The 23,091-nt window shown below is 42.4% G+C and overlaps 2 protein-coding genes across 2 annotated transcripts in view; both read right to left on the bottom strand.

The window, feature by feature from the left end:
* Positions 1–1,055: 1,055 nt before the first annotated feature.
* On the bottom strand, positions 1,056–17,927 carry LOC108791513 (protein lifeguard 1-like). Its single transcript, XM_018562025.1, has 4 exons — positions 17,774–17,927; positions 10,025–10,113; positions 2,686–2,785; positions 1,056–1,472 (listed from the first exon to the last, which is right to left on the bottom strand). The coding sequence occupies exons 1-4, from the start codon at positions 17,925–17,927 to the stop codon at positions 1,057–1,059; spliced, it is 759 nt and encodes a 252-aa protein (XP_018417527.1). The 3' UTR covers position 1,056.
* Positions 17,928–18,486: 559 nt separating this feature from the next.
* SLC38A6 (solute carrier family 38 member 6) overlaps positions 18,487–23,091 on the bottom strand; it is a 59,908-nt gene continuing 55,303 nt past the window's right edge. Inside the window, exon 17 of the mRNA XM_018562526.1 lies at positions 18,487–18,792. Within this exon, the coding sequence (XP_018418028.1) occupies positions 18,709–18,792 (84 nt within the window). The 3' untranslated portion in view covers positions 18,487–18,708. The remainder of the gene's footprint in view (positions 18,793–23,091) is intronic.

Below are 23,091 nucleotides of genomic sequence, written 5' to 3' on the forward strand. Positions count from 1 at the left end.
TTTCGGAGAGTTGGAGAATAAAGATTAAAGCGAAAAAAGATAAAATATTTGAGCACAGACTTCATTGATATAAAATAGTGCTCCGTGTTTGTCAGAACTTTATCAGAATTTTGTTTCCATTATCAGGCATTGCTTGAGCCTTTTACATACACATACCTTGATGTCCTAAGCCTTGCCTGGCCACACTTCTTATACCCAAGTAGGGGATGGACGAATTAAGTTCAGTTAAATTGATTTTGCCATTGGTGACATTTTTCAGCATCATAACCTCTACAGTTTGTCCAATGAGCTGCTTAGATAAAACTTGCTTTTAAATGAAAAGTCCTGCTATTTATTTAGGGGGTGTATGTTTTTTTTCAGGTTGTATTTAGAGTAGTTTAGTTTCGTTTTTCATTTAGTCGTATTTTGATTGGTTCGTTTTTTTTTCCCTTTCTGTGTATTTAATGAAGATTTGTGTAGTGTCACTTCAAATTTTCATTTATTCAATATGGTTTTTCTTTTTTGTGAAAAAATTTAAAATAATGAGGGACTATGTTTTGGCGTAAGAACAGGTCCAGGATAAATGAAAGGAGCTCCTGTGACCATCAGAAGCTATTTAAACTCCATTGTACTGATACGAAACCGTGAAAAGCTACCTTACTTTCACCTCCCTCTGTTGACTTCAGTGCAGTTGGCTGTTGATTTCAGTGCAGGGGGAAGGGTGCCGTCACTCCCTCTGTCATGTGACAGCACTTGGGTTAGCGATTGGAAGTGTTATGCTGACCCACTAGCTTTGCAAAATTGAGTCAATGACCCAGAACAGATATGCAGATAGGGACAACTGACTTTATTCTGATATTTTATTTTGACTGTGCAGGTGAAGTATGTGACGGACCGCCTGGTACCCCGACTGGGTACCTCCGTCAGAAAACAGCTTCCTCTCCGCTGGAACCCGAATCCCAGTGTCCTCAGCCCAAACCTGCCTAATTATTGGACAGAACCAATATATTAGGACAGAACGCTAACCACTCAAGCATTAGACAACACCAATGTTGAGGTGGAAAACAAGATCTGCATTTAGAAGAGGACGACGGTGAAGCAGACGGCGGCTGTGATCCCGATTGCCATTATTACGGCTTCTGTATCATAAAAACTGGCGATCATTCCAACCATGTAAGAGAGGCTGAGGGTCAGGATGGACAAGGCCACCAGATTCCAGGGGTGTCGGCGCCGGAAGTTGCCACAGCAGCTGAGAGTGATGAGAGAGCAGAAGAAGATGGCATAGGACAGGTAATAGGTCCATGTGTTCCTCTGCACATATTCCCGGACTTCCTTCACAAACGTAAAGACGGCCACAAATGCAAACGTGACCAGAAGCTGAGCCGTGAGGACCAGGAAGACCTTCCGGATAAAAGCTCTGCGAATACTTTTATCATCCCAGTGGCTGGTGGGGAAGTCCGGGTTGTCACAATAAGAGGGGGGTCTCCATAGTTCTGGTCCATAGTCAGTTGGAAGGAGGCTAGCCCTCAGGCTCCTCCAGCAGCCCCAGTGACGGTTCAGTCCGTCACAAAGTACATACTTTCTTTTTAGTCAGTGGCTCAGATGCTATTGAAACTAGGTGGTCAGCTAGACACCTGGAATTTTTAGACTAAGCTCAGCAATGGCAGCCCCCATTTTTCAGAAAAGGTTCACTTTAAAGTCAAATCCAGGCATATTCACCTCTCTGGATCCAACCATATTCACTGACCGCTCTACAGCTTTCATCTTCTAGATTTGTATTATTGTGGCAGGTGGGGAGAATAAATGCAAGCATATACAAAGGAGGAGCTTAGGCTAAAATTCTTATATTTGAAGTCCTTTATATTATCTGCGTGGAGCATTTCAAAAGTGAAAGTGATCTTGTGTAAATCTTGTAGTATTTATAGCTGTCCCACCCCAGCCAAAAACAAGAAACTCAAAGGGTCTTCTGGCATGATGATGATATGGGTCCTTTCTCTTCACTGCCAACAATAGCATGGGAGTGGTCCTTACTGCTATACAAGGAACGCTCACATAATGAGTGCAATGCAGATATCTTATTATTTAACCAGCCAGCATCAATTAACACACTTCCTCCTGCTGCCCCACAGAAAGCAGGTCCATGAAAACCGGGGCTCAGAAGAATTGGATGAATTGACACTGGCTGTCATTTAGCCTGGGAGACTGAGGACATCTAGGGTCAGAAAGCACATGGATCTAATTTCCAATTTTGTCCAATTTTGACCTGTGGCTGGCCCTATTTCCTCGACAAAAGTTGATGGTTGGATCGATTTTTGTCAAAAGTAAATGTTGGAAAATGGGCAGCTGTCAGAATACATAAGACACAGTTGGAGATTTGTCCCACCATGCTGTTAGTGTGGATGGGGTAATCTGTCAGATGTAACTTGCATACTTGATTTGGCATTACTGGAAGATTGGTCAAAGCAGTGGACACTGCAAAACAAAGAACAAAACAGAGCGCCTCCATAGTGTAAAGGGTAATTTATTTGTACGGCACACAGCTGAAATTATACTTACAAAAAGGTTGGTAATAAAAAGCATGTAAGAGACAATGCAATTTAAAATCTCTAGCAGCGGGAATCTGACGAGATGAAACAAATCAGCGTCCTCTGCCCCTGTGAGTTCAGAAGGTCTACGCGTTTCAGGGGCACGCAGTTGCATTATTACCTGAAAATGTCAGTCCTATCATCCCCATACAGCCATACTCAGACTGAGAGAGGGACGGGCAGCACTTGTATCCAGTCAGGCTCTTCTGTATGTACATGTGCTGGAAAAGAGAAGGTGGAATGAGCAGAGTTGATGACTTATTAGTGCATTGCTGCTCTTTCATTGCCCAATCAGGAGGCTGCATGCAGGGAGCTGACACCACTGTATTGCTTAACTCTAACAGGGTCACTGGTGTCACTCTTATGGTTGTCCTGTCTGGAAAAAGTTATAAACCTCACAAAAAGTCTATTACATAAGTTACAAATCTTTGAGAGCTAAAACTGTTTTGTGTGTATTTAGCGGTTTGCCTAGAGTTCAGTTCTAATTTGCCTAGAGAAAAAGATTTTTAAATGATGTCTTAAACTAGTGCCGACAACTTTTCTCTTTTTGATTATCACATAAAATAAAAATATTTGCAATGTCACTTTTGGCATGTGGTATGTAAGAGCTGAGCTTAATGAATCAGAAACTACGCTGGATCTACCTACTGTACCTTCCTACGGCCTCAAAGCAAGACCCAATGGGTCACCAGCTCTATCAGGGCCCTAATCTAATCCTAATGGATGCTATAAAAGTAGCTTTTCTTCTTTGAGAAATAGATCTTTACACCGTAGAAAAGTCTTCATCATGCGCGCCTCCTAATTTTCCATTTATTCATAAATATGACCTGAACTCTGTAGATAGAGAAGAATAATATTTGTATTGGATTAAAAATGAACCCATAATAGACTCCGAAAATAATTCTTGATGAGGGAATGTTGTCACTGACTCTTTTGGAAACTCGGATTGCTTCATATTTTCAGAATGTACAAACCGCTAATTTTTTGTCTGGAGAGAAGTCCCCAAACAAAGCTTTGTCTGGAATATATTATTCCATGTTATGAGTAGAGGGGGAGGGGGGACATGAATGTCGGCTGAATTGGTATATATGGAAAGCCAAGAACTTGTCAAAGCTACTTAAATCTGCCAAAACATATAAATGTTTTATACATTACTAGATCTTCAACGTATGTTTACCGAATGGGGAAAACGATAGGGTTCCACAGGTGAGACTGCTCCTCATTTAGCGTTAAAAGGATGGAAAAGTAAACTGTAAAATACACATTGATTTATTTTATCAGGCAGTGGAAAGAGCAGTAATTCAGAGCAACCAATCGGATGTCACCTTTCAGCAGTTTAGTGAAGTCCTAACAGTGACACATCATTTATAATTGGCTGCTACCGATTTATTGAACTTTTTATATATTGCTTGTCCCCAAAAAAATTGTTGTGAACTATAACTCCACCACAAAATTGGATTCTGTAAGGCAGAGGTGGGAAATATTCACAGCTGTAAACTGAATTGTGGACATTCGGCTAGCACAGCTGCAATGGAACATTTTTCCAACATATTAAAAAATATTCTACAAAATAAACATGCAAACCCAGCTATCCCTGATCGTAGACTTTTTAATACAGCACAACTATGCAAACCCAATCTATCCCTGATCGTAGACTTTAATACAGCACAACCATGCAAACCCAATCTATCCCTGATCATAGAATATAATACAGCACAACTATGCAAACCCAATCTATCCCTGATCGTAGACTATAATACAGCACAACCATGCAAACCCAATCTATCCCTGATCGTAGACTATAATACAGCACAACCATGCAAACCCAGCTATCCCTGATCGTAGACTATAATACAACACAACCATGCAAACCCAATCTATCCCTGATCATAGAATATAATACAGCACAACTATGCAAACCCAATCTATCCCTGATCGTAGACTATAATACAGCACAACCATGCAAACCCAATCTATACTGATCGCAGACTATAATACAGCACAACCATGCAAACCCAATCTATCCCTGATAGTATGATTATAACAATACAAAACAACTATGCAAACCCAATCTATCCCTGATCGTAGACTATAATACAGCACAACCATGCAAACCCAATCTATCCCTGATCGTAGAATATAATACAGCACAACCATGCAAACCCAATCTATCCCAGATCGTAGACTATAATAGAGCACAACCATGCAAACCCAATCTATCCCAGATCGTAGAATGTAATACAGCACAACCATGCAAACCCAATCTATCCCAGATCGTAGACTATACAGGTGAAACTCGAATAATTAGAATATCGTGCAAAAGTAATTGCAGTAAGTGCTGCAAAAGGGGCCCAAACCAAGTACTGAGTACATATGCATGCTTGTACTTTTCAGAGGTCCGATATTGTTCTATGTACAATCCTTGTTTTATTGATTGTATGTAATAATCTACTTTTTTGAGGTTGTGGATTTGGGGTTCTTGGGGTTTTCATGAGCTGTAAGCCATAATCATCACAATTATGACAAATCACGGCTTGAACTATCTTGCTTTGCATGTAATGAGTCTATCTTATATATTAGTTTCACCTTTTAAGTTGCATTAGTGAAATAAATGAACTTTGCACGATATTCTAATTATTCGAGTTTCACCTGTAATACAGCACAACCATGCAGACCCAATCTATCCCTGATCGCAGAATATAATACAGCACAACCATGCAAACCCAGCTATCCCTGATTGTAGACTATAATACAGCACAACCATGCAAACCCAATCAGTCCCTGATGGTATGATATAGTAAAACACAACCATGCAAACCCAATCAATTCCTGATGGTATGATATAATACAATATAACCATGCAAACCCAATCAATCCCTGATCGTAGACTATAATACAGCACAACCATGCAAACCCAATCTATCCCTGATCGTAGACTATAATACAGCACAACCATGCAAACCCAATCTATCCCTGATAGTATGATTATAACAATACAAAACAACTATGCAAACCCAATCAATCCCTGATGGTATTATATAATACAACATAACCATGCAAACACAATCTATCCCTGATTGTAGAATATAATAATACAAAACAACCATGCAAGCCCAATCAATACCTCATGGTATAATATTAATCATACAAACTAACCATGCAAACCTAATCTACCCCTGAAAGTATACTATAATAATTCAAAATAACCATGCAAACACAGTCAATCCCTGATGGTATGATATAATACAACATAACCATGGAAACCCAACCAATCCCTGATAGTATGATATAATAATACAAAACAACCATGCATTCCTAATCAATCCCTGATCATATGTTAGCCCAGATAGTAACAATCAGGATGACAAGAAAATACATGTATTACCATGAGGGCTTAGGTTGCACGCTCACAAACTTTGGTTTAGAGGACAATATAGAAGCCCGTGTAGGCGAGAAGAAAACAGTCCACCTGGACAACATGGCGCACGCACACACACAAATTATATATATATATATAAATGTATTTTTATTTTTTTGGGGTAAAACAGCAATAAAACTAGACTGACTCAGTGGAAAAAACATGAGATAAACCAAAGTCATGTCAAATGTTAATGTTTTAGATTCTTCATTGCTCCTGGAAAAAAATGCTTCAGCAACCACTGTCCTAACCACAAGGTCATTCATCCCCCTTTACCACAGTTAGTCATTCAATCAGAGACAAATAAACAACCTTGTGCTGTAGTGGTTTTATGAAGCAAATGTGGCTCCCCATGAAATCAAAAGCTCTGGCTGCAGAATGATTCAAGTTTGACTGCAAACCTTTGTGACATATGTACTGGAAGAGAACAGTGATCTTCCTTTAAAGTTTACTTACTATACTTTTTTTTTTTTAATGTATGAAAACTTAGCAAATGTGTTGGTTGCATTATATTTTTTAGGCTTTTTTTCCCCTTTATTTTCAGCTGGTGATCCGGCCAGAAACACACTTCCTGTCTGAAGGTGCCCACACACCTTAAGATTATCGTCCGACTTTCGTATGCGATTGCGTTTTCGTCCGATATTCGTAAGGTTGATGGGCAGTGTACAACCGCAAATACTGTACAATCGATCGACTTTTGACTATCCAGCAGGTTGGAAAAGTTTGGTCGACAGTATGATTTTCGCAAGGTTGGTGGCGTTTCCGTACGTCAAAATTTGTACGATTTATACTGCTCATGCACAAACGGAAATACGTGCGGTCGATTACCGCAATTCGTCCAGGTGTTTTTTTAAATTGCCGCTGATTGAACCTTGCCATAATCAGGGCAGGATGGGGCCGCCGTGCGAAAATGGTACGACGGTTCGATCATCGGATGAAAAGTTTTGCCCAATGATCGCAAGGTGTATGGGCAGCTTTAGGCTGGGTTCACACCTAGGCGGATTGAATATGCACGTTTTTCGCACGTTTTTTTAACCGCGATTCGCGGTAAAAAAAACGCACAAAAAACGCGCGTTTCCGAGGGATACTTGGCTGTATCCCAATGGAACCGCCCGACCAAAACGCCCTAAAGAAGTACATGTACTTCTTTGGGCGTAGGGCGGTTTCCCGCACGTTCGTACTCGCGGAAAACCGCACAGATGGGAACCATGCACATTGAAAATAATGGCATTTCCCTGTTTGAGCATTTTTCCGCGAGTACGAAAGCGCGGAAAAACGCCTAGGTGTGAACCCAGCCTAAGGGTGACTCCACTCTATGGAAGAGCAATGTAGCCACTCTTGGACAGCAGCATTGTCAACCTGTGGAGAGGGTAGTATTAAACTGGCCATACGCTATAGACTTCTAGGTTTTGTACAAACGTTCATATGAAAAATCTCATCGCAACGCAACTATAATGCCGTCAGAGATTTGTAGAATGTTTGAAATGTCATTTAATTTTAATATTCGATATTGGAAATCAATGGGGTTTCTTGAATGATAACCACATTCACGGTTAGAATTCAGTTTGAAAAGTTTTCTATCCTGCTTGACTTTTTTTTTTTTCTTTTCCTCCTGCCACTACAGTTGAAATGAATTGACAATGTAACCCCAATAAATAACTATCAGAAAATCGAATGAACATGCTGACATTTTTTTTTTCAAATTTAGACAACATTTAGACTCGACTAACAAATTAAATCGGAACTCAAGTTAACACTTTTTAAACCGTTAAAGCTGTTTTTTTTTATTCCTTTAGGGATAAAGGTTTTACATAAATTAATACAAGCTGTCCATTGTAAGCACCCCTGTCAGGGTTTCCCTCAACCCTCTATCTACCACTTTTGCTGGACAGCTTGGCCTGCTAAAGGAAGCTGAAAAATAACACTTATTGGCTGGATCACCAGATGAAAATAAAGGCTAAAAAAGAAAATGAATGCAGCCACCACATTTAAGGATTGGTGTGCTGTAGTGTATTCATTTTTTGCTTTTGGGGTTTGATACACTTTGAACCTGTTTTAGAAAATGCGGTGTATATTGTCTCCAAGTAACTTAGCTGGGTCAGAATAGAAAGGTTCAGCACTCAGGCATTGATCTTATAGGATTGCTCAGGAAGTTGGTGGGGTCAGGTCAAGGCATAACTAGTGACCTTAGGGCCCCGGTGCAAGAATCCATGAAGGCCCCTCCCACAACCCCAAAAAGGAAAAAAAATAGATTGTTTAAAAAAAGAAGAATTTAGACAAAAAAAACAAAAACACTCTCCTCTTCCATGTCTCCAGCTCCCCATTATCCCCCCTTCATGTCCCCATAACCTCCTCCTTCATTACCCCAGCTCTCCTCTCCCTGACCTCACACTCTCCTCTTCCATGTCCCCAGCTTCCCCCCATCTCCACCTTCACGTCCCCAGCTTTCAGGTCCCTGACCCCACACTTTCCTCTCACATGCCCCCTTCATATTCTCAGCTCTGTATATCTCCCCCTTCATGTCCGCAGCAGATTTCTCATACCCAGGGAGTTGGAGCTTTCAACGGCACACAGGCAGCTCTATGGTGTGCAGCCGTTCTGTGTGATGAGGGGGCGGGAATAGCTCCACTTTCCACTCATTGGCTGCTTCATCCGGCTCGATCATACTTCACGCTGCGCCTGGCCGGAACAAGGTGAGCAGTGTGAAGCACGAGGGGCCCAGGACAGGAGGAAGAGACCCCGATATTGATATTAGCGGTTACCGGGATATTAAATATCCTGGTAATCAGCGGGTACTAGGGGCCCCATCCTCCTGTCCTGGGCCCCTTCTAAGTGGTGGAACTCCAGGGCCCGGTCGCATCTGCGACCCTGGTAGTTCCGCCACTGGGTGAGGTCGAAACTAAGCGTTTGTGGATAAAGTTGAGATCTACATGTGACTACAGCTGCCCATATCTCTTGATTGTTTTGACAGGTTTTTTTCCCAGCATATGCTAAGTTTCAATTGTCCAGGTTTGTGTAAGGTTCACTTTAAAGCTGCTCTCCAGGCAAACCGCTAAATACACATGAAATGCATAGATAGGATCTCTTACCTGCCAACGGATTCTTATTTCTGCCCATCCAGTTTCCACAGCACAATGAGGTGGATGACACCATTTTTTATTGTTTTGCAATTCCATAGTGTAGAAGCGGTACAGTGGTGTCCTCTCATTTACCAGCCTGCTGAATAGACTGTAAAGGATGAGTTGGAGACCAATAAGCTAATTTTGCTATCTACCCCTACCAGCATTTTCCTTGTGAGAACATTTGCTTGCGGTACACGTGATTGGCTCCTAGTGTCGGCTCTGCTGTATAGGGGATTGGGATAGACTGATACCAAGTCAAATTCACGTACTTACACTAGTTGCATTTTAAATAGGTGTAATGATGTATTAACGAGTACAGAGCTGCATTAATTTGTAGTTCAGCTTCCATCCTTTGGCTGACACCAATGTAGATACTACCTGTGTGGCAGTAGCAGGACAAGTCCCGGCTGTGTGTTTTATTGTACATGTGATTTGGGAGGCTGGAATGCCACCCAATGATTTCTAAAAGACAGTGTGGGATTATGCAAATGTCATGTGACTTAAATCATGCAGCTACCATCATTTTATTTGATAGGTCCTCAGCTTTCAGAATATATATTTTGTTTCGGGGGTTTTAAGTAAGCTTTCATGCCAAATTGGTCCCCACATAAAAGGGTTAAAGAGCTACTTTTAGTGTTTTCAACAGCTCTATAATAAAATTCTGTCGGCGCAGGTATAGCCAGGCTATATGGTCTACCAGAAGTCCTAAAGCACTTATGTCAAATACAAGGCCCGCAGGCCAGAAATGGCACCACACAAGATTTTCTTCTTTTTTTTAGGCCGGCCAGTCCCGAGCTGTGCCGGCAAGCAGGGTTCATTTTTTTTGTTTTATAACAAGCCGGCGCTTGGTTCTGCAATTTAGCCGGCTGCCCTTTGAGGATCCCACACCATTGAGCAACAATCGGGGGAGTGCGACTTACCCGGATTAAGAGATGGTGGTTGGTGGCCTCCAGCAATGCATCAGCTGGGCACATATCTGTCCCAGCCACCACACTCTGCTTGCCAGCACCTGTTGCAGCGGGGATCAGAGGATCTGGTGAGCCTGGGTGATGGGTAGCTGTGGGCTGGAAGTGGGGGTGAGAGAGTAGCAGGAAAGGGTGGAGCAATGCCAGGGGGACAGTAGGCTGTATTAGGGTGCTATATGACAGTTTTCTGATGCCTTCATCTGCAATTATTGTTTCTGACCTCTGCACTGCATGTTACTCCTGACCTCTGCCATTGTATTGCTGGGATTCGTAGTCCTATATAGCTGATGGTATTATTATGCATTGCTGTATAATGTATTGCTGATTATTTCCAGTCCCTGTCTATTAAATGACAATCTTGGTGTCCTGTGTGTGAGGTTACTACAAATGTTGGCAATCCTTGTCTATTTAATGGACAGGGACGGCTGACACTTAAATTGCTCTCACACAAAGCACACTAGGACTGTCATATAATAAGTGGGCCCAAGCTTTGTACCGCGGGGTTTTTTTTTCTTCTTCTTTACATCCGAACCCTGATTTTTTTCACAATACTCGGCATTGGCCCTTTGTAAGTTTGGATTTGACACCTCGGTCCTAAAGACTCATGCCTTTTTATATTCTTTATCACATGTTAATTTTCCATGTCTTAAGAGGCTAAATGACTACAAATATCCAGTAAATAAAGACACACACCTTTTTATGAAAAAATTAATTTTAATAACAATTTTAAGTTCACAAGATGTACATATATATTTAAAACATAATTGCATAGAAACATTGTAGCAGCATTGTAGTATCAGGAGGATCATTTTACTTGTAAATCTTTTAGTGAAGCTACATTAATCACATAAGGCAACTATGATGTAAAATGTCAAATACTGTGCACTTCCAGACCAAAAGTTATTGAAATGGGCTTAATAGGGCTTTCTAAAATAATGATGTGGGGTAAAGTCATATCTACAGTAACATGGCAGTAAAAATCCATTTTTTATTATAGACACTAAAAGGCCCAAGAAGTCCACCCTAATAAAATAGCTGTTGGATGCAAGTTTGTGATCTTACTGCAGAATGACTGTCCTTAAAAGAAATAGAATACATATATGTAGACATATAGGGTTGTATCACCATCATATCCAAGCAGAGGAGCCATGTACAAACGCTTGTCAGGTGCTTGGTCTTGGAGAGGCAGTGGATTGTCATTAGGTAATCACTTCTGGCTAATCAGTCAGCATGAGGTATCTGCTACAACATCAAGGTACCTATAGACTTTAGATGTATTGCCCTGATCGAGTGATGATCCTCTCATGAACATGGTTACATTATGGCTGAAGAGTTGGTTACCAGTTAGGTTTTCCATGAAAAAGGAACCCCACTGTTCAACAGCACTCCCAGTACCACAGCAACAACCTACAGTATATACAAGCTGTATCTATCAAAAGACAAGTAATGCACCTTTTGTCTGTCCAACTGTGCTGAGCTATATAGTTGCATACTATAGGCAGGCTGATAAAAGTTAAAAGCGAACCTGTCACTTTGCCCTCTCTTGCTGGTCCCCTTCCCCTAAATTAAGTCCTGTGTTGTGTAAGGGGAGCTTATCTCACCCCATGTGGCAAAGTTTGGCCCTAGTGATTGGCTGCTCAGACACTGCATTGACAGAGGAAGGTGAAAGCTACCTGCACCCCCATACTGTTTCCAAGAACAAACAGCAGTGGGGAGCATATGGACATATCAGAACACAGCAGAAAGTGCCATCAGGAGAACCTGACCCTTTCCCCTGAATGCACAGTGACCAGTGTCCTTTAACTCTACAACCAATCTCCCCTTGTGCCAATGGCCTACCTCCTTCTAGCTTTGTGAACTCCTAATGTTGATTTTAATGATACCATGCTAGAGTTCTATAGTATACATGTTCATGAACAACCATCTTTGTAATGTCTGAACGGAATGGTGTTTGTGTGTCTGACGCTCACCGGGCTTCCTTCACATGGGTGTAAGGAACAGACATTTCTTTTGTATTATTGAAGCTTTCTGAATGCTTTGTCCAGCCAATGCCTGTTCTGTGACAGAAGAGTGAACGGCCCAGTGTACACATAACATTTAGACAGTTTTTGCACTGCTTTGTGTTGTTTTTGATCTCGCCACCAACATAAGGCAAGCATGCCCTTTGCTAAAGCCTCAATTCAGGTCAATGGTGACGCATACCAAAACACGCTTTAGACATTAGGAAGCTTTTGCTTTTAATGAATTTCCTTCAAAAAAAAAAAAAGTGACAAAAACGCTGGACTTCTAAGTACAAGGTACAAGTATGTTAGTGCTTATGTAAAGCGAAAGTGTAATTTTTTTTATATCTAATGCAGCATGTCAGTAGCATTAACACAATGCGGGGAAATCTAGAGCAGCTGTGCATGGCAACCAATCAGCTTCTATCTTTCATTTACAAAGCTTAACGGAATAAGTTAAAGATGGAAGCTGATTCGTTACTTTGCATAGCTGCTCGTTTTAGTAAAATCCCCCCTTTGTGTTTTGTTTATCCGAGTCCCCCATAACATAGTTTATTAGCTGTTGATCCTGCCATTATATATGTTATTTTTTCCACTTGTAACGCAATGATGACGTTCATTCTTCAGTGAAATCATGCAACAGTGTTGTCACCCTGTGGACAGGGCAGTCTTAAAGCGGACATTTTACTCTCAAGAACCAAATTCTACCAATGCATCCCTCTATGTATAATGATAAATAATAACATAGACCTGTCAGGTGTAAAATGTTGTGATTGTGAAAGACTTACACTTGGAGAGCATTCACTTCCTGCTTTGAAAGTGCAAAATGGCTTCAGTTTCCGAAAGCAATGCACACTGGGATTGCCTTGTCAGCAGAGCATTGCTGGGAAATCACATCTCAGTGCAAGGCATTTTCCTCCCCTGAGATGATGTGCATGGTCACATGTCCTAGTCACATGTGCCAGAAATCCAGGAAGTAATAGGAGAGCTAGTAATCTGCCCTTAGTAAACATGGCCACTGTCAGAAGACTGGGGAAGAGAAGAGAAATAAGAAATGCAAAGAATACAAAGCCGGCAATTATCTAGAAGTATGTGTGTGTAGATTGTCATTACTAAACATGTCTAAAGGTGTGTTTGTTGTCATTCTAAAGATATGGGTGAAGGTCCGCTTTAAATGTATGTGTAATTTTAAATGGATGAATCATATGTGTCGGTTTTAAATTTCCCCAAAGATGCATTTTGACCTCCAGCAACAGGCAAGATTCCACATTCACCATTCGGCACAATGAATAATTTGACATCCTTTATAGCAAACTGAATCAGGATAGGAAATAAGTACCAGCTCCAAAGCTGAGATTTTATATATATTTCCCAGTCTTGAACTCGGGCCCTGAAATGTCTACACATGCATGTTTCCTAAATCTGCTTTATTAGAACCATATTGTAAATGAAATCTAGTGGTTAAGAAAATCTGTACACATCCACAAGAATGTAACACATCATCACTCCTGAGATAGGTATGTTGATATCACTATTGTGTTGTGTCTTAGCTGACAGCTTTATAAAGTTTACTTAAAGATTTAGCCGCTTTATTTTATGTTGATTCTCTAAACAATTGGCCACTGACAGCCATCCAGCTCTGCAGACCTGTTCTCTAAGTGCATTAGGGAGTGAAGAAAACGTTCTCATTTTCAAGTAAACGTGTCATAAATCTGTGCAGTACATAAGCAGAGGTTACCTTTAGTGAAAACCACATGTCAAAACAATCGATAGATCTGCGGACAGAAGGGAGCTGGATTTCAATGCAAATCTCAACTTTTCCTGTTAGAAGTATAGCCCGCTCCACCCCATGAATTACCCGATCAGCAAGGGAGGCCACCCTATACTGTAAGGCCCCATTCACACCAGATCCGTTGCACTGTTTGGCATCCATTTATTCAACGGAGGCTAATGCAAGGGGAACGAAAGATGTATAGGTGTGAATGGGGCCAGTTCACACTGTTGCGTTGCAGTGTGCTGAAAAAACAGAGCATGCTCTACTTTTATCAATGCAATGCGTCAAAAATGCATGCTCAATCTTAGAGAGGAACTCCTGCACTCCTTACTGGAAACCCCCATGTACAAAGGAGGGTGCTGTAGTAACCACGGATGGCGCAGTGTATCTTCAGATATATAGAGAGCGTCACCAGCACACCTATGACTTGTGTCAACAATCCATCTTCTTTATTGAGGCAGACTGTCAAATAACAATGTTTCGCATGCACAAGAAAAAGGCAATACAATGACGCATGTCCACTCAGGACATGTTATTTCACATAAAAATTGCCCAAAAAAGAAAATAAATAGAATGCAATGCAACGGAAGTAAAATGGGGGGAAATCAACGGAACCTCTGTTGACTTGCGATTACCTTTTCAATTTTGGTGTGAACGGGCCCCAAAGGGGCAATAGGGAGACAGAGTGTGAAAATCTGAATATGTTAAAGGAGCTGATTTCTCCACTTCCAGTAACCGCTGCTTATGTTTATCAACAAAGTCCCAGAAATAGATATGCAGTCAGACATCGTACTAACCACTTCCATTTTCCTAGTCTTACCTCCACTTTCCAGTTACAACAGACTTAACGCTGAGCGTATGGCCAGCCTCTTTTCTTACTCAGCCTCACATCGAATCATCAACTTTTGTCCTCACAGGGCCACACAGAGCTTGAATGTGGGCCAAATCAGCAGTATGGCCGAGCCGTGTATAGTCCGCTTTTATGTTCTCACAAGTAATCACAACAATGAAGGTTTAAGGGCCCGTTCACACATAGTGAATGGGCCCTAAATCTATTGAGGAAACCAGCTTCCAATAATAATTCTAGAATATATACACATTTCTAAGACCCTACTACAAATCTCAGCATGTCTCTCGCTGACAAGGTATTGGAATTTCACAACAAGGGCAATTCACAAACTTCCTAAATTGGTTTTAAAACATTAATATGTGTATAGACATGCTTTAAAGGCACAGTCCACCGTTTGGACCATGCAACACCCATATTTAGGGTATACCACGAAGCATGGCAGTATATGACAGGCCAAAAAAACTCACTCAACTCAACCAGCCACGTCATCTTTTCACATGGATTGCTGAATGAAAATACTATCAATACCTCTGCGGCAGAGGGACCCAGCTGAGCAGTGATGTCACTGCAATTGTAGTTCATTTAACACTTCCTCCAGCCCCATAACAGAAGGTCCATACCGCAACTGACCTTGGGCTGGGGTAAACAATGCAGGAGCCTGTGCACTGCACCAGCAAGGAACTGATTGCAGTTGTAATACTCCCCAGGCCTGAATGCAAATGATTTAATAAATGCACATTTTTTTTATTTTATTTTAATTATGGTACATTTACTAATTTTTACAAAGAAGGTGGACTATGCCTTTAAGCAAAGATATTCTCACCTCCTTTAAAAGGAGAACTATATGGTTATGGCTTTTCCCCATAGTTCTCCTTAGGGTAACGGGAGGACACAAACTAGCGTCCTCCCATCACCCTAAGCTCAGTATACCGCGAGCTACAGCTCGCGGTATACTGAAACGCTGAAGCGACAATTATGTCTGGATCCGCCCAGCTGCGTGAGTGACAGCTGGCTCTGCATATCTAGAGGCAGACCCAGCTGTACACGCCCCCTCCCCCGTCCGTTCCGCCAGTCAGCGCTGGAGGATGGGAGGGGGGAATCCAGTCCCTCTCCTGTCACGGCAGAGAGCCGTGACAGGATCGAGAAGTGAGCGAACGCCGGTATGTGTTCGCTCACTTCGCGATCTACTGAGCCGACCTGTGACAGTCTCATTGTCACAGGTCGGCTAGAACTATGAGGTGAGTGGAAAGCACTCACCTCATAGTTCTCCTTTAAGTATCCTGTAAAAGAAAAGTAAACATCCTATCGGAATACTGGAAATGACGATCACTAGGTATATACAAACGGGGTATTATTAAAGTACTTCTCAGGTTAAGCAGCTTGATTAGGGGGAGACCTGCTGTGACAGTACAGACGGCCACTCCTGTTCTCCTTCTATAAATACAAAGTGCCAGGTTGTTATTCTGATCTTCTCTCTTCAGTGTTCTGCATCACTGAACAAATACAAGTATGCAGCAAGTGTAGTTCTGAACTCTTGGCCAGCATATACCTTTCAGGTAAGTGGCTCTAAACATACCGGAGATCGGGGATCAGAACAACAGCCAGGTTTGTCAACAGTGATCGCTTTCATATTAAAAACTGCTAAGCACTGTTTATTGTCGCCATAAAAAAACTCACACTGCAGTTTGGAAAACACAAGACGTTCAGCAAAAACAAAAATAAACCGTGCCTCCAAAAGTCCGGCACTTGTAAAAGGATCAAAAAGGGGATGACCTCCATGGGACACTGAGAGGTCACGAAAGCAAAAAACATATGTGCTAGGCGCGTCACGTTGCCATTCATTTCAATGGCACCGCAACACCCCTCCCTGTAGCCGTGCGCTGCAAAGCAACACGTTACCACGGTGAAAAAAAAAGCAATATAATTTTCTCTCTTTTGCTCTGTGCAAGCAATACTATCATCATGACAGGCAACAGGAACATGAATATATAAATCTGCCCCAGACACATACCTCCGTGCTAAACTCCGGGGTGTATGGCCAACGGCGGTACTGTGATCAGCTTGGAAAGCAAAGAACGGCCAGCGTGCTGATACACCAATATGGAGGAGGTACTTGAAATCACAGGTCACAATACAGAAGCACTTTCTCTGGTCCTGTAACAAGCAATATCAAGTAAAATTTGCATATCGCAATGCTGGCCATTCTTTGCTTTCTTTCCTTTCAATCTTCACAGCATATTGGCAGCATACTGGCACTTCTCCAACTGCATTATAGGCAGAATTTATCTGCACTTTATATTTTTCATGTAAGCTCTGCAGTTCCTCTACCTGTGTGCACATTTCATAATCAATTCCTGGCACCTGTATTGAGGTATAAGTAAAAGGCTCTGGGTGCGTCCCGTCTTAGCTCAGATTACATAGTCTGCAATTGTTAGTTTAGTCCACAATGCACATGGGACGCTTTCCGCCAGAGCCAGGGTTGTGTTCTTATTACAAGGCTATTGCAGCATTCTCATTTTCAAACCGAAAAGCCAACAACAAAATGTGCCAATGCTCAGCTTTTGGTTTTTTTTTTTATTAACTATTTCTGGTGCTTCAACCAGCGCTCTCTTGTAAACAGTTGGTTTATAGTGCAAGTATTGAGCTATTGAGATGGACTTCACTTTTACACAACAGGGAACCCAAAACGTAATATATTGCTGCTTACCAGTCCTTGAGGTGCTGGCATTAGTTTCAGTTTTTCAGGCTAATTTTCACCTGGCGATTCTGCCAGTAGCATACTCCGTCTTAGGGTGACAACCAGGGCAGCCATCAGAAATTTTGGGGCCCCTTACAAGGCTTTAGGCCAAGCCCCCCCCCACGCCGACCCCCGGCCCTGCTGGGCTTAGTGACGCATTGGATGCAGGGATTAGTGACGCGCTTGATGCAGGACCCACCTGAGAGTGACCCTGCAGAGCCCACCATAGATGCTGCACAGCCCATCGGAGACTCTCTATGGTGGGCTCTGCAGGGGTCTCTGGTGGGCCGGTCAGGGCTGCATCCCCCTCCTCTTTCCTGCTCCTGGTGCCTGTACAGCTGGCCTCCTCTGCTGCCGGACTGGCCGGAGGCGACGTAATGCCACTTCCGGGCTGGTCCGACATCAGACGGACTGGCCGGAGGTAACGTGATGCCACTTCCGGGCTGCTCCTCTGCTGCCGGAGGTGACGTGATGCCACTTCCGGGCTGGTCCGACATCAGACGAGCAGCGGCGCTGATGGGGCCCTAGCCTGTCTCGAGCTGCTGGAGCCAGGCCTCCTGTGGTGCTGCGGGGGCCGGCCGCCTCCTCGCCTTTCACCGTCTGCCAATACTTATGTAAGGGTCCCGGGTAGGCCCCTTACATGAGTATCGGCCGTACCTCCCTGATGGCGGCCCTGGTGACAACACTCATTTACTCCATTGTATTGTAGGAGGGAGCCATGGTTGTCACCCTAGGACAGGCCTACAGCGACCTCTTTTCTTCTACATAACATAGGTAGGCATGGTCCTGCAGTTCTTAAAAGGTAACTGGGAACAATGTAACTGATGACACTGCAGCACAGGCAGTTAGAAGCAGACATGCTCCTGCCAGGAGCAACAGGTATGTTTTTACATTTATCAAACTGATAGAACAAAATTATATTTATAACATACCTTTTAAACAGGTTTTGCAGTGTATTTGCCGATTCGGCGTTCTAAAAGCCTTGGCAACCGTATCCGTAATTAAAGGCCTATGCAGCTCCCCTGTTGGGACTATTAGAAAGTTTGGTCATGTGACATAATATTCAGCACCCAGTTTATTTATGCAGTTCCTCCCTAAAGTGAATGTTTGCTTTTGGTCTCCCATTTCAGCCGGTGACTAGTTTTATTTTTCCAGAGGACCCAAAGGGCAAGAGAGTGGCGTGCTCTGAACACAAACTATTTCTCCAGCAATTTCCCCCTGAAACTGGATATCCTTGGCAGTAAATTCTGTTCAAATGTAAACTCCGACGTGATGCTCTCATTCATTGTAAGCCCAGTTCACGGTAATTAGTGTTAAACTGCAGGCACCAATACAAATACCAAGAACAAGCAAGCCACAGGCCTGGGAACACAAGAAAAAACAAACACAAATTAGCACTTGTGGAAGGAATCAATTTTCACTCTGTGAGAACAGCCAGTCATTCAAGCGTCAGGTTGGAAAGCTTTTTCCCCCATTGTTGATTCAGGAAAAACAGGTTGCTGGGGAAATGTTTATAGAATACAGGACAATATGGTTCATGATGGATCCTATAAAGCGAATGCATCCAAAACTGATGTTACAGTGCTTGGCAGAGATGCTGGCGACATAAACCACAGGGACTCCTTTGATAAGATCTGTGTTGCTGGGTCTGCACACCTACTGTGGCCATTATGAGGGGGGTCCCTGTGTGTGTTGTAAATTTCTTTTTAATTAAAGATGGCAGGGGGGGCCTGGTTCACACCTGAGCGTTTTTCTGTGCAGATCTAGTCATGTGAAAACGCACAAAACACACATTTCCATGCAAGTTAATGGCGACTGTTCACACCCTAGTGTTGCGTCGCATGAAAAGATGCGGGAGCTATTTTCATGTGGATGCCGCGTGGTTTTGGTCTCATAGACATCTCAATGCAGGAAGAAACACGTGTTTTTAAAAGCAAATACAAAATCTCGCGAGAATGCCCAAAACTGAATATGTCTAAGGTGTTAAGGCCTCATACACACACAAAGCAAGAGCAAAATTGTATATTGCGTATATGCACGCATGCACTATATGCAATCCCCAGAATGCATTTCGTAATAGAAATTTTAATGAACTGTGTGTGCGTATACGTGCGTAAAATACGCAGAAATGTTGCCTGGACGCATCTCGGGTCCATTCTGTTTTTGCGCATCTTTACGCAGCGCAAATATATGGCTCCATGCGCAGCTATGTGTATGGAGCCATTTATTTGGATATGGGACAATACGCGCATATACGCAGCGTATTGTACGGCAGTGTGAATGAGGCCTAAACAAGCAATTCGGAATATATCCATAGTAAGCTATGACTCCGTGGGAAAGCAGAGCAAAAGTGAAAAGCTTATGAACAATAAAAACAGTAACATACCCCAAGTTTCTGCCGAGATAAAAAGTCTTCAAAGCTAAGCTTCAAGTAAAACATTCCAGGAAACACAAACAGCAAACACGTCGAAGTCGTAGATCCTGAACAAACAAAACATTTTTTTTAAACCTTCCTATAAAGCACATTTAGGGCAAGAATACAGAGCAAGCAACTAGAATGACTCTTTCACCTATCTACTACAGTAATGTGAATGACGTGGGTTGCTGCAATCTCACATAAATTGCTAAGCAAGCAAAATTGTGGATCACTAGCTTTGGCCACTCTCAGCTTTGGCATCTGTCAGGTTCCTTGAGCAGCATAAGGTGAGTATACAGAATGATGGTGTTAGATTAAAGTTAGGGGGTTAAAGTGATATTAAACCCTCCCTGGAGAAAAAGAGAAACATAGCAGCATATTGTTGTAGCATGTTTCCACTCCCCTTTTTGTGTTCAGCCACTCTGCAGCATTTTTCATGTTTGAAGCTCATTTCTGCCTCCAAGGGTGGCTCCATTGCCTTGCAGGTCTTCCTGGAGCCACACTGGACTGTGTGTGCCTGGCCGAATCTTTTTGTGCACGCTCGGACGCATACAAACGGCGTGCATGCGCAGTGTGGCAGAGGTCCGTCTCATTGCACCTACTCCAGTAGGGCTCTGTGTGTGTGTGTGTGTGTGTGTGTGTGTGTGTGTGCGCGCGTGTGTGTGGCCAGGGCCCATACTATTGTGTTCATTGTGGTTCTGTGCTATGGGCATGCATGTGCAGTGTGATGGATGGACAAGGAATTATGGGAAATGCAGTCCCAAAGCACAGTACACGCACCCTGAATGGAAGTTCAGGTGAAGTGCAGCAGAGAGGAGCACAGGCTGGAGATTTTTCAAATGGCAAATGTAAGTGTGTTGCACAAAATGAGGCTAAAGATATTTATTTAAATGTTAGTTAAATGGAGCTTGCGGCAGTAGATCAATTTGCACTATGGGGGTTTAATACTATTTGGTTAAGTTTTAGAGTTAAAGTGAACCTGTGCAATGCCTATGGAGGGCAAAGTAACAAGATCAAAGCCAGCAACTGTGCAGGTTAATACTAACATACGCTACGCCGCTGGAGACAAGTAGAGATCATTCTCTGTAAGTGCCATGATAATACGTGTGTAAGTAATACACATGGCTGAGGACTCTTCACACCATCTGTGACAGTGAGGAGTACTGAGCGGTCACTCGCCAAGCACCAGCGTTGTCCCATAAGAGAAAGGGGAGTGAACTACACTGACACCTCATACCTTGAAGTACTGCATATATTTCTTTGCTTTCCTGCTGCTCTGTTCATCCATTTGGAGCAAAGACTAGGTGAGTGTGTGGTGCTAGTGGGGGTCAGAATTAACGCAATCATGTTACATCCAGGGTATTGCTGATCACATATCTAAAGTTAAAACATCATCTCAAAGTGACCTCTGTACTATGTATTTATTACAGTTCATATATTTTCATTTTAACCAGTTGAGTCAATGGTAATTTTGCGTTTACAGCGAGTACTCACCGATTACACCAAACACGTTCCGTATATCTGGCACATATATGGCAAGGAGCACGATGGTTATATTTAGGCCCAGTGTCACCAATATATGGCGGATGCATGAGAAGGGATAATTGGAGAAGATCATCATCATGACGGCTTTTCTAGCCTGAAAACAATAAAGGAACAACGGTCTGTGAACACGACCTACGACCTCTGACCTCCTCCCTCCCCCCCCCACACACCTTCTCTCTATGCACAAGTATCCTCTTGTTCTTGGACAGCAATTTCCTCCCACCCATGAAGGTCAACTCCACTGTTCAGGTAACATATCTGTAGGATCCAGCTTAAGGAGTTATTTGAGCTGTTTAAAAGTAGAACTGTGGCCAGACTATGGACATTAAAATATTTACAAATTCTTATCAAGCAGTGAACAAGCTTTCAAAAAAATCCAACACTGACCTAAGCAGCTGCAGGCACTGCAGAGCAATTCATCCTCCAAATTTACAGCAGCAGCTTTCCATTTAATTTTATCTCAGAAGCTTAGCTTCCCCTGCCAACATTCTAATCTTTATACAGAGATCAGGTGGAGGGGGAAAAAAGAACACCAAGTCTAGACTTGAACAACTTCACTGCTTCTCTCTTGTAAAGTTTGAGCATGAACTGCTCCACAGTGGCTTTAACTATATGAGGAAGGGGTGGCTTATTTTAAAGCTTATTTACTGCTTCTTAAGAATATCATGATATTTGAATGTCCATAGCCTGGCCAAAGTTCTACCTTAAGAATATGCAAAGCTAACATTTAAAGCAAGCCAACCAGGAGGTAAAACTGACAGTGGTGAGTTACTACCAGCCAACCGCTTGCAGCTAAATCACAACTACAACAAAGTATTTATTAAACCATCTTTACATACATCTACCTCATCTTTATTTACTGTCACTGAATACATTTACTTACAGGAAAATGTATAAGTGGCACAGTCAGAAGTACAGCAAGTAGAATGGAGAGCCTGACAGTCATAATCAGAACATCATTAGGAAGGAATCTGCTATAACCTTGCAGCAATTCAGACTCCACTTTATCTATAAGAACACAAGACAATGGAGATAAAGTAAGTATACCACAGAAGAAGGTTTCTATAACAGACATTGACGGGTGAGGTGTAGCTAGTAAAATGCTTATTTCAAAAGGTCTACCCACCCACAACTAGTATTTTAGCTTTGGAAATATGCTGGTGGGTTAAATCACCAACTAGTACCTAATATCACTCAAGGAGAGGTCACTGCATCAGTGTTCCGACCAGCTAATACAATTACTAGTGAGTGACCCTCTTATGTTGAATTTGTCTTCATTTCACAATATGTAAAACACAACAGAAGCTCAAAGAAAACAAAAAAACCTTGAAGAATTAAAGTGACACTAAACTCAGGAGTAAAACCTTAAACATACATTCAAGTACCTTAACTATTAACAAAATGTATCTTTGTGCATCACTCAGCTGTAGATCCTCAAATCATCTCTGAATTGGTGCTGACACTGTCCTTCCTTCTGGAGGGGGGCTACTTTTGTTCCCCATGGTCCCTGTGTGTGTTGTAAAGTAGCCACCACTCCAAGCTCACTCCTGTGATAGACTACATTCTCAATACAAATTAGTAAACTAAACATGAGATTGTAGTCCATCACAGGAGTGAGCTTGGAGCGGTGACTACTTTACAACACACACAGGGACCATGGGGAACAAAAGTAGCCACCCTCCAGAAGGAAGGACAGTGTC

Source organism: Nanorana parkeri, unplaced genomic scaffold (genome assembly GCF_000935625.1).
Source record: "Nanorana parkeri isolate BGI_ZX_2015 unplaced genomic scaffold, ASM93562v1 scaffold20, whole genome shotgun sequence".
Taxonomy (NCBI): Eukaryota; Metazoa; Chordata; class Amphibia; order Anura; family Dicroglossidae; genus Nanorana; species Nanorana parkeri.